The 17718-nt window shown below is 37.9% G+C and overlaps 1 protein-coding gene across 3 annotated transcripts in view; it reads right to left on the bottom strand.

Moving 5' to 3' along the window:
- The window catches only part of LOC127618044 (zinc finger matrin-type protein 4-like), a 124230-nt gene that overhangs the window by 49966 nt on the left and 56546 nt on the right, over nucleotides 1-17718 (bottom strand). For all 3 annotated transcript variants that reach the window (XM_052090274.1, XM_052090272.1, XM_052090273.1), the window contains exon 4: nucleotides 7743-7902. In XM_052090274.1, the coding sequence (XP_051946234.1) occupies nucleotides 7743-7902 (160 nt within the window). The remainder of the gene's footprint in view (nucleotides 1-7742; nucleotides 7903-17718) is intronic.

Here is a 17718-nt window from a genome sequence, read left to right as displayed (position 1 = left end):
CTCGCTGCCTTTTTATGCCGCTCTCCCCGTGCTCACTGAAATTAGAGACAGGTGTTAGACATAATTTAGCTCAGGTGTAAGCGCCCTTACCGCTTTTCTCTCCCGGACGGGCGCTTGACCACGCAACCGCTGCCACAAGCTTGTATAACAGTGTACATTTGCTGTCCCCTCAAAATAACTCAACACACCATTAATGTCTAAACCGCTGGCAACAAAAGTGAGTACACCCCTAAGTGAAAATGTCCAATTTGTGCCCAAAGTGTCAATATTTTGTGTGGTCTCCATTATTTTCCAGCACTGCTTTAACCCTCTTGGCAATGGAGTTCACCAGGGCTTCACAGGTTGCCACTGGAGTCCTCTTCCACTCCTCCATGACGACATCATGGAGCTGGTGGATGTTAGAGACCTTGTGCTCCTCCACCTTCCATTTGAGGATGCCCCACAGATACTCAATAGGGTTTAGGTCTGGAGACATGCTTGGCCAGTCCATCACCTTCACCCTCAGCTTCTTTAGAAAGGTAGTGGACATCTTGGAGGTGTGTTTGGGGTCCTTATCATGCTGGAATACTGCCCTGCGGCCCAGTCTCCGAAGGGAGGGGATCATGCTCTGCTTCAGTATATCACAGTACATGTTGGCATTCATGGTTCCCTCAATGAACTGTAGCTCCCCAGTGCCGGCAGCACTCATGCAGCCCCAGACCATGACACTCCCACCACCATGCTTGACTGTAGGCAAGACACACTTGTCTTTGTACTCCTCACCTGACCTGCCGCCACACACGCTTGACACATCTGAACCAAATAAGTTTATCTTGGTCTCATCAGACCACAGGACATGGTTCCAGTAATCCATGTCCTTAGTCTGCTTGTCTTCAGCAAACTGTTTGCGGGCTTTCTTGTGCATCATCTTTAGAAGAGGCTTCCTTCTGGGATGACAGCCGTGCAGACCAATTTGATGCAGTGTGCGGCGTATGGTCTGAGCACTAACAGGCTGACCCGCTCACCCCTTCAACCTCTACAGCAATGCTGGCAGCACTCATACGTCTATTTCCCAAAGACAACCTCTGGATTGAGCATGTGCACTCAACTTCTTTGGTCGAACTATGGCGAGGTCTGTTCTGAGGGGAACCTGTCTAGTTAAACCGCTGTATGGTCTTGGCCACCATGCTGCAGCTCAGTGTCAGGGTCTTGGCAATCTTCTTATAGCCTAGGCCATATTTATATAGAGCAACGGCTCTTTTTTTCAGATCCTCAGGGAGTTCTTTGCCATGAGGTGCCATGTTGAACTTCCAGTGACAAGTTTGAGGGAGTGTGAGAGGGATGACACCAAATTTAACAAACCTGCTCCCCATTCACACCTGAGACCTTGTAACCCTAATGAGTCACATGACACCGGGGAGGGAAAATGGCTAATTGGGCCCAATTTGGACATTTTCACTTAGGGGTGTACACACTTTTGTTGCAAGCGGTTTAGACATTAATGGCTGTGTGTTGAGTTATTTTGAGGGGACAGCAAATTTTACACTGTTATACAAGCTGTACGCTCACTACATTACATTGTAGCAAAGTGTCATTTCTTCAGTGTTGTCACAACAAAAATGTGAGGGGTGTACTCACTTTTGTGAAATACTGTATACTTGTTTTCAGATAAATCTAACAAAATTTAGTGAGTTTAATGCTTAAAACAAGAAAAAAATTGCAGATGGGTTTAGAAAAATACACTTATTTTAAAGGTAAAACTATTTATTTTCTTACCCCATTAGCAGATTTATTTTTCTTGTTTTATGCAAATACATAATACATTTTTTCTGATTTTTTTCTGAAGAAAAAAGACTTAATATCTGACATTTTGATTGTCAAATCTTGTTTCAAGAAAAGAAAACAATAATAATAATAATTAAAAAAAAATAGCAGTGTGCTTTTATGCTTCTTTTTGCAATTTTGTTCATTGTATGAACAGGAGCAGAAATCAGAAAAAGCTTTAATGCCAAGTACGTTTTTTATGGATACAAGGAATTTGTTTTGGTGTTGTAGGCGCGTGTCACACATTCTCTAAATCTAGTGTGAACATAATTCTAAACTTCTGCTTTCGTGTTCCACAGGAGAAAGTCAAATGGGGTTTGAACAACATAAGAGTGAGTAAATGATTTCAGAATTGTAATTTTTGGAACAATCCCTTTAGACCTTTATGACAACACAGCCTATTAATATAACCAGGCAAATGCATCAGAATCCGAGTTTTTTTGCCAAGTGCCGTGGGTGAATCTCAAATGTTGGACGTATTGGTTGATAAGATGGTGATTATTTTGTTTAGTTGATTTGTCATATTGTAGCAATTAACCTCAGGCCAATAATGCGTATCTGCAGCTACGCTTCACCCTGTTCTCACCATCCACATCTCACTAATATTCCGGTGATTGGGAGCGAGTGTGAGAGCCAGAGGGGGCGGAGTGAACTTGAGGATTAGAGTTCGTTACACTATGACTAGAAAAGTGGTTTCAAATCACTGTGAATGGATCACTTAAAGGGGCTATATCATAAATAATCAAGTTTTCCTTGATCTTTTGAGTTCACTATTCCCTGGTGTGGAAGCTTCTTTACTCATTTCACATAGGAACCAGCAAAAAAAGAGAGTGGCTGGAAAAAGGTTCATAAAGACTAAATTATGACAAAAAAAGTGGACCTCTAAGAGAAAAATGTAATAATAAAAGAACATGACATGACCCCTTTATTATCAGCTTTTACCATTGTGGTGAACATTTAACATATACAAACATATACTTTATTGGTGTACACATATACAGCAACACCACATTATGTGAAGAGGCAGATGAACCCCAAAACAATGATGGTTTCAGAGACAGAGTGACAGGAAGAGAAGCAAGAGACAATCAAAGGGAAGGTGGGCAGGTAAGAGACTCTATCTCAAGGGTAACTCCATCGCATCCGCCTCAACTGTCAGCACCAATCCTCGTCTGATGAGTTTTCCAGCGAGAACTGCACTCTGGAATGTCATCAAGGTTACTTTTGACTTTAATCTCACTTGAATCCCCCGTTCTACCACTTTCTCCTTAAAATTGTGAAAAAGTAATTTCATATTGCTACACTAATGCTTTATAAAGCTGTCTACTTTGTGTGAAACCATCTACACGCTGAAGAATAATTCACCCAAAAATAAAAATTCTCTCATCATTTACTAACCCTCATGCCATCCCAGATGTGCATGACTTTTGTTCTTCTCAAACAAAGGTTTTTAGAAGAAAATCTCAGCTCTTTATTCTCATAAATGCAAGTGATGGGTGGTTAGAACTGAAGCTCTAAAAGCACATCAAGGCAGTATAATGTAATCCATATGACTCCAGAAGTTAAATTCATGTGTTCAGAAGCGGTATAATAAGTGTGGGCGGGTATGGACGGATGAGCAAGAGACAGACTCAGTGGGTGTGGCATCAGGCCTCTGAGAGGTATTTATTGGAAATAATAACAAACATAAAATGTCCAAAAAGGAGAATAAAGTGTTCCATGGGGAATTAGTGTCCAAAATAAAGGGGAATCTAGCCTCCCCGCGGTGCAATGGGGCGTGGGTCCGGCGAACCATCTACAGTAATTTTCACCAGACACTTCCTACTCTATTTCTGGACCTGTAAAGACAACAGTGTGTGCAGACTAAGAGATAGAAGCCGGCTTCCCTAGAAGAGACACGCTCTGCATTTTAATGGCAGCGTCAATGAGGCTCTACTCACATCAGGTGTGCCTCATCATCTGCTGCCCAAACAAGGCTCTTTAAGTTTCTCTTTAAAAATACCATTGTGAGTGTGGCTGAAGGATGGCCTTAAGAGGCAGGGCGGCGATGACGAGAGGGAGTGGCGGGTCATTCAGCCACAGTGAGAAACAGATCGATATCTCTACCTTTTACCAGCCCCAACCAGTAGGTAGCGATATGCTCGAAGAATACAAATCGTCAAAAAACTGAAAATGGAGAGTGAAAGTGGAGATTTACAGTAAAAAACGACTTAAATATTGTCTATTTCTCACCCACACCTATCATATAACTTCTGAAGACATGGATTAAACTACTGGAGTCATATGGGTTACTTTTATACTGCCTTTATGTTATTTTTGGAGCTTCAGAGTACTGGCCACTGGCCAGTACTTGCATTGGATGGGCTTTTCTTCAGAAAATATATTTGTGTGTGTGTGTTCTGCAGAAGAAAGAAATGAATACACATCTGGAATGGCCTGAGGGTGAGTAAATGATGAGCTAATGTTCATTTTTGTGAGAACTGTTCCTTTAAACCAGCCTAACATGGTTTTCTGGTCTTAGCTGCTCTCCCTTCCTGGTCAGCTGGTGTGGTTTACTCTTTTTAGAGGGGTTTTGGCCACATGACAGCTGGTCAGGTAGGGAGACCAACTAGACCAGCTAAAGACCAGCTTGGCAAGGCTGGGAACTAGCTAGACCAGCTTAAACCAGCTAAGACCAGCAAACCATCTTAGGCTGGTTTAAGATGTTGTTTCAGCAGGGAATAAAGATATAACTGATGCCAGAACTCTGATAACACTGTTTCCAAGCCAACACTTAGAGTGAACCAAGAATAAACTGCATCTCAAATCAAAGATAATATTCTCACTTCCACCACTGAGTGCTTGTTATATCATCTAATGTACACAGAAGATGGAAAACAGTATAACAGATTGTAAATTTTATGTCTAATCTTGGGAATGATTTTGTTGTGCTGTAAGAAACACTGTCTTGCTTGATTGAAATCATTCCCCTTATGACAGGAAATTATATTCAATAGTCATTGACAGGCTAAAGATAGAAACACGACGGCTGTTTGTGTCTTGATGCCTGCAGTAGACATCTGTGATGCATTTAGGCTCACTTTAATGTCAAACAAATTCAAATATGGACAGAGAATCAAAAAAACGTTTTAAGAGAAACTATTGCCTAAAAGCATAAAACAGCAATCTAATCTCTTGAGTCCAAGTTTGATGTGTAAATTACTGTTGAAAGTGATGACTTTCCAAACTGGCACATATCCATAGATCAAATCTCAGGTGGTTGAAAGCATCCGTCTAGAAACAATTTTGTTTCTAGGAGTCAAATCCAGTTGAGAGGTGAATCTAGCGAACTAACTTTATCATATTCTTGATACTGATAAGCACATGCTTGTAATAAACCACCTTTATTGTAGATAAAACCAGAGGTATGTTTTTACCCCAGTCCTTTAGATTTAATCTCCACAGAATACTTTTTTGTTAGAACTATGGCCTGGCAGTTAGTGCACATGCTGTGACGCATTGATTTTGGTGTTCACATAGGTGAAATGAGTTACATTCTGTCTCTCTCCACATCATTTCCTGCCCTCTGTCTGCTCTCCTCTCAATAAAAGTGGAAAAAGGCAAGAAATAAAAACATTATTTGAGCCAGGGGCAATACTGTGAGCTTTGCCATTTATCTGCCCTTTATTAAATATTTTGTCTCAGCAGATTATGTCTTGCCTAAATCCCAGAGGTCATGTATTCTTTCTAGGAATGTCATAAAACATTGATATATAGATTATGGATTGGCACATTATTTTCTCAATCCGTTTTTGATGCATCGACAAATTGACATTAGCTGACATTTAAATTAAAAGCCTAATTTTTGTGCTTTTACAATTAATTGTCAGTTGTCCTTCTGTTTAATGTATTTGGCGCAATAGCTTTGGGAGACCACAAGGGGGAAATATAACATTTACTGTCCTTGAATACTGTAGGGTACGTCGATGCGTTGCAGGTGACAGTCCCAAATTGAGAAGGTTTTTGTACTTCTTCAAGAATGAACAAAGTGACGATGATGAGTTTGCAGATCACAGTAATGAATGAAACTGGTGTAACTGCACAAACTAAGCAACTAGAAATGTCAACTTTTAAAGGTGCAATATGTAACATTTTTCATGTAATATTTGCCTTTTTTTGCCAATGTGTGAACGGCTTGTAACGTAACTTACTGGACTTCCTATGTTGCCTATTAAAGCCTGTAGACTGATTTTCATGCGAAGGTAGTGGGTCGCTTTTGCCGGGAAAATCCAAAGAATGTGACGTTTATGCGCGCTCCCGAGAGCCTTGCCTCAGTGCTTCCGCTATTCATTAGCGACAACAGAGAGTCTGCAACACTAGGTAACATTATCTTAGAGATGGAATCCAGTAAATGTCCAGCGCCCAGCACAACACTGACTACTACACAAACTCTTGAGTAAGCCAAAAAAAAAAAAAAACATATATCTACCTAATCCCATCTAAGCAGGAACGTGATCGTGGTCGAGTGAAAACTAGAGTGAACATCGGTAGGGCATTTGATTCCTGGAGGGACCTTTGTTCGGTTTTGGAGATCAAAAACGACACTGAATTGGCGTTCTTCTTATTAGACAGGTAAGCTTACATAACTGCAAAGCATGTGAAATATAGTGCCATAAGTATCTGTGTAATTTTAGCGAACTTTCCCGCTAATGCTGACGAATTGCAAGCTACCTTGTTTCGTAACTTTCAAATAATTTAAACAATCTTCTCAGACCTATATCCACACTTTGTATTAGTCCTTTTCCAGCACTGGAGAGTTAAATATAATATGCAGTCTCAAAGTTTGTAGTAAAAAAATCATAACTGTGTAATTTGAATTATGCTTCCTCATCTATCAGCAGGATGCCGGTGGATCACATTCAGTCTCTTAGGGTGTGCGCGTGATCACGAGCAACAGGTAGCTGGCTGCAGTTCACTTAATGGCCACAGGTGTCAATAATAACAAGGGTTTCTAAATCTTACATACTGCACCTTTAATATGCAATTTCTCTCTATGTAGCCTTAAATAGGTTTCATCATTTATATCATCCAGCGATGGCTAGAGCAAATATGTCCTTTGATAATGATTTGGGTCGAATTTAATGGAAAACTATGAAACACTCCATGGAGCTGCAGAATTTTTAGTAGCCTCCGGAGTCATAGATGGGCGCAGCTGACAGACGCCGAGCAGCAGCTGCGGTGTGCTTACCTTTATAGAACATAATTGTTTCTAATTTTAGAATGCGCCATTGTCGTCCGCCAGACGCGTCAAACTTTACCAAAGTGAGAAATAACTTGAAGAGACAAACTGACGACAATTAGCCCTATGTATATCTGTAAAAATGCCAATATATACCATTAATCATCTGGAAACTTTTCTGATAATCGATGCATAAAAAAGGCATCAATCCCAAGCCTACTGACAATATTTGACATGTTAATAAAACAATTAATATTGCATTTGTTTGTCAATAGTTGTATAACACTAATAGGATGTATATGGTTACTTTTTATGTGTGATTTCACTGGAGTGGTGAGCATTCAGATCAGAGATGGAGTACATGTCTAGGAGCACAGTGCTCTGTGCCAAGCATTGCTGCTTGATGTCACCTAAGTCTAAGATAGGGTCCACCACTGACTAGAGAGAAAGACAAAACTTAACAAAACAATAATTTAAAGTATTTAAATGACATTTATGGGGATGATTCACAAGTGAAATAACCACAGATAGTTTATGCATCTGTTTTTAGCAAATATGAAAAGATATCTGATTTTGAAGCATGCTGACAGCTAATTTTGAAAGTGCCAGAAATGAAAGACATGGACACTGAAACCCCCTAAATGAAGTCTTCATTTGCTTAATTTTGATCACATACTTTATTTTATAAAATAATAAAATCAAAAAGCACAGTGTCTATTACCTGTGGGTGTTGGTAAACTTGGCGACTCCCCCAACACCAAGCGAACTCTCTTAGCGTGCGTCTTGCCCTGGTAATGCGACTCAGCCACGATCGCAGATGTGAAGAACATGTTACAGAGCGTACAGCATTTGTTTCTGTCCACCTCGTTCTCAGCGCTGTCCTACGGACACAAAATACAGAAAAAATAGTACAACAAGCACTTCTCTAATGCAAATGTTTAGGGTGCAATTTTCACACAAAGGGAAACATTAAGAAACATTTCCAATATGTTGGTGTTGCTTCAACTTAAAGGTAAAGTCACAATTTTTTTTTGTTTTTTTTGTGTCTAATAACAATGTCCAACCCCTACGAAAAGATCCAGCATTGCTGGTCACCAGCTTATATTGTGTTTTATGTGCTGGTCCCCCAGCATGGTATGATGGTGACCCTACCAGGCTTATTAATTAGTTAACCTAGCTTTACCTGAAAGACCATGCTGGTCAATCAATTTCATCAGCTGGGTTTTTCTGGTGAAAAGCATGTTGTTCAACCAGCTAGACCAACACCAAACCAGCACTAAACAGCATTAACAACCTTAGACCAGCATGGGAATTGCATGCTGGTTATGCTGGATTTTTTGTTTTAGCAGGGACAGTGTATGTACATGCATAACAGGAGATTTATGTGTTTTTGTTTGTTTGTTTGTTTGTTTGTTTGTTTGATTTTGAAAGTCAGGAAAATTCTGTATTGTGTTTCATAGAATTTCATGATGGATTTTTTTATAAAATGACCAACTCCTTACAATACAATTAAATAATATTGTCACACTTTTTTCATAATTTATCATCGAAATACCACGGTACACAAATATGGTAATCGTTCAGTACTATATCAAAGTCCAATGATAATATTCCCTGATGGATATCACATATCATTATTCTATAAATTAGAATGAGTAATGAGTCTCATTTAAATAGCAATAAAGGAAAATAATCACTTGCAGAAGTGATAATATATAATTTAAATTAATAGGGACAGTTTCTCATAAATCCTTTTGAAAGACTACACATTAAATCAATACAAATGTTTGATAATGCATTCCTGGTACATTTATTTTAACAGAATTATTGCATCAGCTATTTCTTAAAAACAAATTCAAATGGACTGCATGAAAACAAACACAAACAAAAATATTTAGCCAGTCCTAACTTTCAACCATCTATCACATCTATCACATATCAATCCAAATACAAATCCTAGAAGCCAGAAGATATTTCGGTTCAAACAGAATATTCAAATGTCTGTAAAAACACACGAGCACACACACAAGCAAATTTATGGCCACATTCTGAGTGCTGCAAGCTGCTGCCACTGGCTTGGACTGTCCTTCTCATCTCAGGAGACAGGACTGTGGATTATGGGGCCACTATCAATTCTAGCACAGACGGGGCCCTTGGCGTTTTCCCAACCCCCCTGCTGTGAGTCAGGTCCTGGCCCAGTCCAGCAGGAAAGAGGTCAGCTTTAAGTAAACCAGGCGCAAAGAGAAGCCAAGAACTATCCCAGTTCACTGACCTGTCTCTCCAAGAAACAATCTAGCTTTTCATCTCTTATAAACAGAAAAAAGATAGTCAAGAGAAAGCACAAAACACCAAACACTCTTTAGAGTATCCTTTAGATAACCTATATAGGTCAGTGTGGGGAGATGGAGGGAAAAAACCTGTAAAGTGATCAAGGAAACCAAATGGAGGGCACAGAGATTATATAATACACCAAATCGATTAAATAATACATATTAGAGTCTAAATACAGACAATCAGTGATGTTTAAAGTACTGAAAAGTAGTCATGCTGAGATATATCAGGTGGTTCACAATGCTCTTTTATTCCATACAATAGAAGTGAATGTGGAATGTTCTAATAATGACACACACACACACACACACACACACACACACACACACACACACACACACACACACACACACACACACACACACACACATATTTTTATGGTGTCTTTTTGAAGCATAACAGCACCAGTCCCCATTCACTTTCATTGTATGCAAAACAGAAGTGTTAACATTCTACTAACCATCTCCTATTGTGTTCACATGAGGAAGAAAGAAAGGTTTGGAACAACATCAGGGTGAATAAATGATGACATAATTAAAAAATATATTTTAATTATTCCTTTAATAATGCCGATGGGGCTCAATCGGAATCAGACATTTAAAAATAAAACATAAAATATTCTCATTCCACAGCACACAAAATTTCGGCACAAGAATGTTGCAACAGATCATGTAGTATTTTTGTCAGTCTCAGGCCAGTTTTGGGATCTCTGCATTCTACTCAACCATCACTGCTGACATTTTTGCTCTGAAACAGAGGTGCAAACCAAGAATCAGGAGAGATGCTTCATCAGCACAATATATGTACAAGTGAAAGCCATCTCCTTGCAGACAATATTGCCACATCTAAGATGCTCTTCCAGTTGAGTACAGAGTCTTTTTCTCTCCATATATCAATCTCTTTCTCTCAATTTTCACAAGCTCTTTGCTCTCAGTCTTTGTGGATATTCTGTCAAATGAAAATCCAGATAGCTTTTTCTGTCACGCTCCCTTGAGCCTCCTTGAATTTCATCGCCTGTGATAAAATCTTTATTTCCTTACCTTGTTCTCTGAGTCTGAAAACCCAGGCAGTGACTAAGACGTCATGTTAAATTGACGTGTGATCAGACGGCAGGTCTGCTTCCTTTTTTTATTTACATTATATATATTTATACTGTATATACATATACACACACAGTATATACAGTATACAGCTCTGGAAAAAATTAAGAGACCACTGCAAAATTTTCTCTGGATTTACTATTTATAGGTATGTGTAAATGAGTCAAATTAACATTTTTGTTTTATTCTATAAACTACTGACTAAATTTTCCTCTGGGTCCTGCTCTACAATAACACTGTATAAAAGCAAGTGACCTCAGTCAACATAAAACTATACTTCTCATGTTTAAATGTTGATGTAGTTGATTTTTATGTTGTATTAAAACTTTAAATGATGTATGCAGGCACAGGTGTGCTCTGATTTCCCATTAATTACAGTAAAATCTGCATGTCAAGGTGAGGACATGCATATACCTGAGTGAACCCCTGTGCCTTACAGTGAGGGCTGCTCTGCACCTGATTCCAAATAAAAATAACACCACATATTTCACACAGAATTATTCATATGCTAGGGGCAGTTGAAATATCGGATTAAGAAAATCTAATGTCATTTTATGTCATGGTGACTGTATATATAACAATATAGTTATTTTTGCTGTCGATTCAATGAGAATATATATATATATAACACTGATTACAAAACATTTGGGACATTGAGTAAAATGCTAAAACAAACAAAAAGGAGTGATTTGTAAATATTATTTAGCCTGTGCTATATTGAATGCTCTACAATAACACATTATTTCATGTTTTACATGTTTTATTATAATTTAACTTTTTTATATATTCACAAATCAGATGACACGCTCCAAAAAAGTTGGGACAGCGGAGTGTGTACCACAGTGTAGCATCAACATTTCTTCTGATAACACTTAAGCGTTTGGGTAGTTTGTTATGTAGGTCTTCAGCTGCACAATTGTATGGGGCCTTCGTCGCCATATTTTGTGGTTTATAATGCATCAAATATTTTCAAATGTAGACAGATCAGGACTGCATGTGTAAATGGAGCCAGCTGGTACATGATAGCTGTGCGGTATGTGTAAACCTCCCTCTCCTGGCCTCAAGAGCGATTTACTAGTCAGACTAGCGACTGACGCTAGAGGCTGTAGCCTTTAGCCTCCTCGTTAGCGTGCCCACCTCCCATGCCGGCTGATGCCGGTTCGAATCTCGCTTGGAGCGGGTTGAGCAGGACTGGTTACACAGGCAGGCCAATCTAGCATCCGCACTCTCTGCTTACATAGCCATGCACTTGTAATCCAGGCAATTGAGAATTGCAATCTCCAATTGAAAATGTTTGGCACATATTGAAGCGCAAAATATATCAGCGAAGGCCCCATACAATTGCGCAGCTGAAGACTTATATAATGAGGAAAATTCTGCTTACTAATCTTAATAAACATGTGTCTTCAGTGCCCGAATGCTTAATGAGTGTTATTAGAAGAAATGGTGATGTTACACTGTCGTAAACACTTGACTATGTCTATCTGATTTAAAATGAGTGAATATTAAAATAAATAAATCAATAAATTCACAAGGTAAAACAGTCGGCTACAGATCACACAAACATATAACTTAGTATAAGAGTAATTCCTTAACTTCAAGCCATTTCATTTCTCAGGGTTTGATTTTCATCAGAACAAACAGATTTCAACTTATTTTTCTTATGAGGATCTCACTAAAAAAATAGATAATTTTTTTTACCATGCCTTTCTCATTTAAAATGTATTATAGGTATAGATTTTACTGTTCTGGCCTTGTCCAAGACAAGGACATTTAAATTAACAATTACATTAGAAAAATACAAATTATTACATGTTTAAAATGATGACAATCTAAACAACGAGTGAAATCAACATAAACCATTTTAAACATTATTGTCTAAAAATAACTTCTACACATTTTTAAAAATTGATTTTTGAGGATGTGATGGAAATTACACTGGAATTTTCATGACTTTCAGGGGGGGTACATTGTACACTGTTGGGCATTGTTACCAGACAAATTTATAATAAATAAATACATAAATATTTAGAGTGTGAAAAATGTTTGGACAAGATTTCCTAGAAACCCACAGTGCTAAAAGTGCCCAAAGTTAAAGACACACCCATAAACGTTAAAGCAGAATTTATTTTGGTTGATACGTTTGTACCTAGACACTTTTGTCTAACAAACAGTCCATTTACTTAAGTATTATTCTATCAGTTCTCCTGAAATCTGCCATGCCTGATTATGCTGTAATATTCTGCCAGAAGTACTGTATACTGGCACAGTAGAGTGAAATGTGAGCCTGATCTCACAGATACATACTCTCTTTTACACACCTGGGCTACAGCGGTTGTATCAGGGCTGTGGTGCTCTGTATGTGTGCATTAGGGGACCAGAGTGTAATCTGTCACCTTCCTTCTCAAGAGAAAGGGACAAATACATTGAAACTTCATGGCCTAGTTCTGTTTCCCTGAGTCTGTGACCTGATTCAAGCGAGCTGGCCAGTGGAATGTTTGTAGAGGTGAGTGTGTTCACCGCCCAGTAGTGTTAACATCCTTCTGCGCCCATGTAAAACAGCCTGTTTGCAGTCAGAAGCTATACTCATCACTCTATGTGTGAGTGTGCACAATCATTATGATATGTGTTTTGGTATTTCATAAGATCTCTGTTCAGTAAATGCAACTAATTCCAGTTTAGCATGCCCAGTCATTGCACACACACTTCTATCTGTCTAAGCTGGGCCATATACTTAGTATTCACAATATATTCATGATAATGATTTTTATGCACTTTGTATTTTGTACTAAGACTGAGTCATTAGACTAGTTCTGTTATCCCTCATCTCACAATTTGTGTGTATGAGCGTTAAGACAGAGATATTGTGTCTCTGATTTACAACTCCGTAACAAAAACATCATTAGAGTTAGATAAGTTAAAGTAAGTGAAACTTGATTCCGTAAATTAGTTCAAACTGTCCGTTTAATTGAATCGATTCATTACTATGATTCAACGATTTGTTTACGTCATCACTCAAAATTGTGCACTTAAGTGTTCGCATAGGACTTTTCATATATTGAAATGTTTCCAAAATATTTGTAGCCAGAGTTAATACAGGTAAAGAGGGACATTTAAGCTTAATCATCTATATTTATATGTACAGCATATTCTTCCATTACTAAATATCAACAAAATGTTAATCCTAATGTAACGAACGCCAATCCCCAAGTTCACCCCGCCCCCTCTAGCTCTCACACTCGCTCCCAATCACCGGAATATTAGTTTCACCTGCACTGTTCTATTCCTCTATTTATACCCTGCCCTTTCTCCCCACACTTGTTGGTTATTGTTTAGTTTCCCCTTTGCTTTGCCAGCTCTAGTGTTTCACTAGCTTCCCCTGTTTAAACTACTCGCTTGTTTTGTCTCTGTGTATTCTGATTCCCCGGCTTCGACCTTACGCTTCCCCTTACTACGCTTCTTTGGATTTGCCCCTTTGTACCTTTGCCATTCTGCCAATAAAGCAGTTTTACCCGACATTGTGACTATCTCTTCTTGTGCGTGTTACACCTAAACAACTGTCAGTTAACACTGTATACTGTTGAAACCATTTAGATCATATTTCAGATACATTTACAAACAAATTTTGTAAATCCTTTATAGAGAAAATACATATATAAAACAAAAACACACACGTGCCCGCACACATACTCACAAACACACACACTATATATACTGTATATATATATATTTGTATATATAAATACTCTCTGAACTGTTGCCCTCTGGCCGGCACTACAGAGCACTAAGCACCAGAACAGCCAGGCACAGGCACAGTAACCTCTGGCCATCCATCTCATGAAGAGTTAAAACTGCCCCAATGAGTAAAAAATATTTGCAATAACAAGTTTAGTCAATTATATGTATCCCACATATCCTACCTCTTCTGCACATTACATTCCCTTGCAATATAACAGATTGTATTTGTATATACAAATACTTTTGTGTCTTATTGTATATTTTGATATAAACTTTCTATTATATTTACTTTTTTATTCTTTATACTATTTTTTATTATTTCTGTCTTGTTGAATTGTTTTTACATTGGAAGCTTCTGTCACCAAGTGAAATTCCTTGTATGTGTAAGCATACTTGGCAATAAACAGTATACAATATACAGTATGCTGATATATATATATATATATATATATATATATATATATATATATATATATTATATATACATATACAGTATATATATTGAGGCTATATATGCCCTCTGGTCAGACTAGTATATATATATATATATATATATATATATATACTGTATATATGTTGACATTATTTAAGCAATATCGCCCAGCCCTAACATTTTATGTCCTTCAAAGCCATTAAAAAAGCAAGGTAAAAATCGCTGTTTAAATTCCACCATGGGAGTGCAGTGGTCCCCATCTAAGACTATTTCTATTTGAGGTTTTAGTCGCTATCTGCTTATTTTACTCCTGCTTTTCTGCGATTCTTTTCTTTTCGGGTGTGCTGGCATCCTATCAATGGATTTCAGGTCTACAGGGCATGTGCATGCGGATTACTGTAATGATAATGATCACAGAACCAGGGCAAACATTCTTTTGAACATCTCCAGAGATGACACATGGAGTGTAATCCAATAAATAAAACTTGGAAAACCAAAGCAGTCAGCTGCACCAAGAATAAACCAGCAAACATAGGTTTGCATGAAAGACCAACCTACCACAATCTAAACCACGGAAAACCCTTAAATTGAGTTCCTGCTCAATTGAACATGATTGTTTTTCTTCTTTTTTTTTTACTTTTATTGAGATTACTCATTAAAATGTGCAAATTTTCCTTGCCAATGACTTGTCACATACACATCTGTGTGCATTCATTTACATATGACCTATTTTAGGGTTGATAATAACAGAAAAGTGTGTGTGAACATGTACGTGTTAGCATGCTGGTGTGTAAAGGTGTGAATGTGGTGTGTTTGTGGTGTTTGGGGTGCAGGTTTGGGTGGTTTACGAGGATTTTTAGGTTACAAACTCGGAATTACAAGGGTATTATGATATAAATGTGGTTTATGAGGACATTTCTAGTGTCCCCATAATTCAAATCACTTAAATAACATACTAAACTATGTTTTTTTGAAAATGGAAAAATGCTGAATGTTTTTGGTAATGGTTAGGTTTTGGGGTAGGGTTCATGGATAGAATCTATAGTTTGTACAGTATAAAAATAATTTGTCTATGTAGAGTCCTCATAAGGATAGCCGCACCAACATGTGTGTGTGTGTGTGTGTGTGTGTGTGATGCCTCTGTTCTTAACAAAGAGCATTTAATTAGGAGTCTGTTTATCTCTCTTCTCAACTCTCTCATTCCACTGTTGTAAAGTTGGGAAGGGTGTGAAAACAAGCTAAAAATAAGTGCCTGAAGCACACATTAATTCTGCATTTTGAAAGCAGCATACAAAATATAGATTTAGAAAAATGGAGAGAACAGAGAAAGAGAAGAAACATTCCCACTTGTTCCTGTGGTGCGCAGGGCACGAATAACACGCTTAAAGTCATTCTGTCTGACAGAGAGCCCCTACTAATGCAAAAAAAAAAAAAAAACACACACACACAAAGATCAAGGCTTGTTATAAAAAATATCTCCGAGCACCTTCCCGACCTACTTTCCTCCTTTATTGGTCTCTTCCGAATCTGCTTGACACTTTTAAAGAAGAATCTCAAACAGATTTTCCAGTTTAGCTCACTTCCCTCTGATGAAGTTGAAGAGTCAGGCGGGTTTTAAGGAGGTAACTGAGAACAAGCTGGTGTTTTATTCTCAGCAGAGGCTTGGTTTTGTCTAGGGATGGGACAATATATCAAATTGTAAAATATCTCTGATATTACCGAACCATATCGAGGCAAAATTCTATATTTCAAAATCTGGAACATTGTTTTCTGTTTGTGTAATCATAAATTAAATGGCACTTCAAAACATCAAAATCTCTCTGTTGCTTATTTCTACACTATTTACATGGTTTACACAAGGACCTTGAAGCTTTCAGCTTTTAGAAATTGAAGTACTGCATTAATTGGAAAATCACCTAGCTTTGTTGACACGTGCTTAAAAGTGCTTGAAATTAAAATTAATACAAATCTTCTGTGTAATGTGTGTCTATCAATGATGAGATCCACACACTGCACTTTCATTGAATAGTGTGTCTTTTAATATCCTTTCTGTTCTTTACAGTCATTTGTTGATCAAAAAGTAAAATGAAATATTAGTTTGAATCACACTGTCACGTTCCTGTGTTGTCTGGCCTATGTTCTCCGTCTATCACATTCCATGTCACATTCCATGTCACATTCCATGTCACATTCCATGTCCGCCCCGTGTTTCACTGTCTGTGTATAAAACTACAATTCCCACAATTCCTGGCCTCTCTCACTGCCTTGCACTCTTCATTGGGCTCACCTGTGTCTCGTTTAGTCGTCATTGTGTTTGTGTATTTAACCCGGTTTGTTTCACCATTCCCCTGTCGGTCTTTGATGTTTGTGGATGCCTGTCTCCGTGCTCCCCCGATGTTTATCCTGCCTGTTCTACCTTTCATGTTTTCCGTGTTTCCAGGTTTTAGTGTCGTTTTACCCATCGTGGTCATTTCCTTTGTTCCTGTTTGTTTTGTCTCACTTTGATTTACAATAAAGTACACTGTATTTGGATCCAACCCATTGTCTGCCTCCTCCTGCATCGTGACACACACATAGCACAGATGTGGTAAAACAGCATGTTTTACTCACAGCATAATTCACAGTGCTACAGTGCTGGTCATTGCCTTTTGTGTAAAGAGAACATTAACATTCTCCCTCTGAACATCAACATTCTCCCTTTGAGAAGTGTAAATAATGGACCAAATAAAACACAGTGTCTGTAATCTCATTAATCTCAGTAATCTCAATCTCAATGTCCTCATTTGCCATTTCAACTCAGACAAAACTCACTCTCTCTGTGTGGTAGTTTTACACACATGTTGTTTCTCTACAACTAAAATAAATGATCCCAGATTAAAATGTTATTTATTTATTTATTTAATTATTTTTAATTGGAATTTAATTGGACTCTTCATTTATGTTTCTTTTAAGTATCAACTTTGTCTCAGATGTTTCTCCTAAAATTCCTTAGGTGCAAAAATGACAGCTGTAAAATGAATCAATGAATTATGTAAAACATTTCACAAACTGTAGTTTATAAAGTTTAAAATGATAAAATAATAAAGTTTTGGAAC

This window comes from Xyrauchen texanus, chromosome 24, assembly GCF_025860055.1.
Source record: "Xyrauchen texanus isolate HMW12.3.18 chromosome 24, RBS_HiC_50CHRs, whole genome shotgun sequence".
In the NCBI taxonomy this organism is placed as follows: domain Eukaryota; kingdom Metazoa; phylum Chordata; class Actinopteri; order Cypriniformes; family Catostomidae; genus Xyrauchen; species Xyrauchen texanus.
The sequence above is the reverse complement of the archived record's forward strand: the minus strand, read 5'-3'. Positions and strand labels throughout refer to the sequence as shown.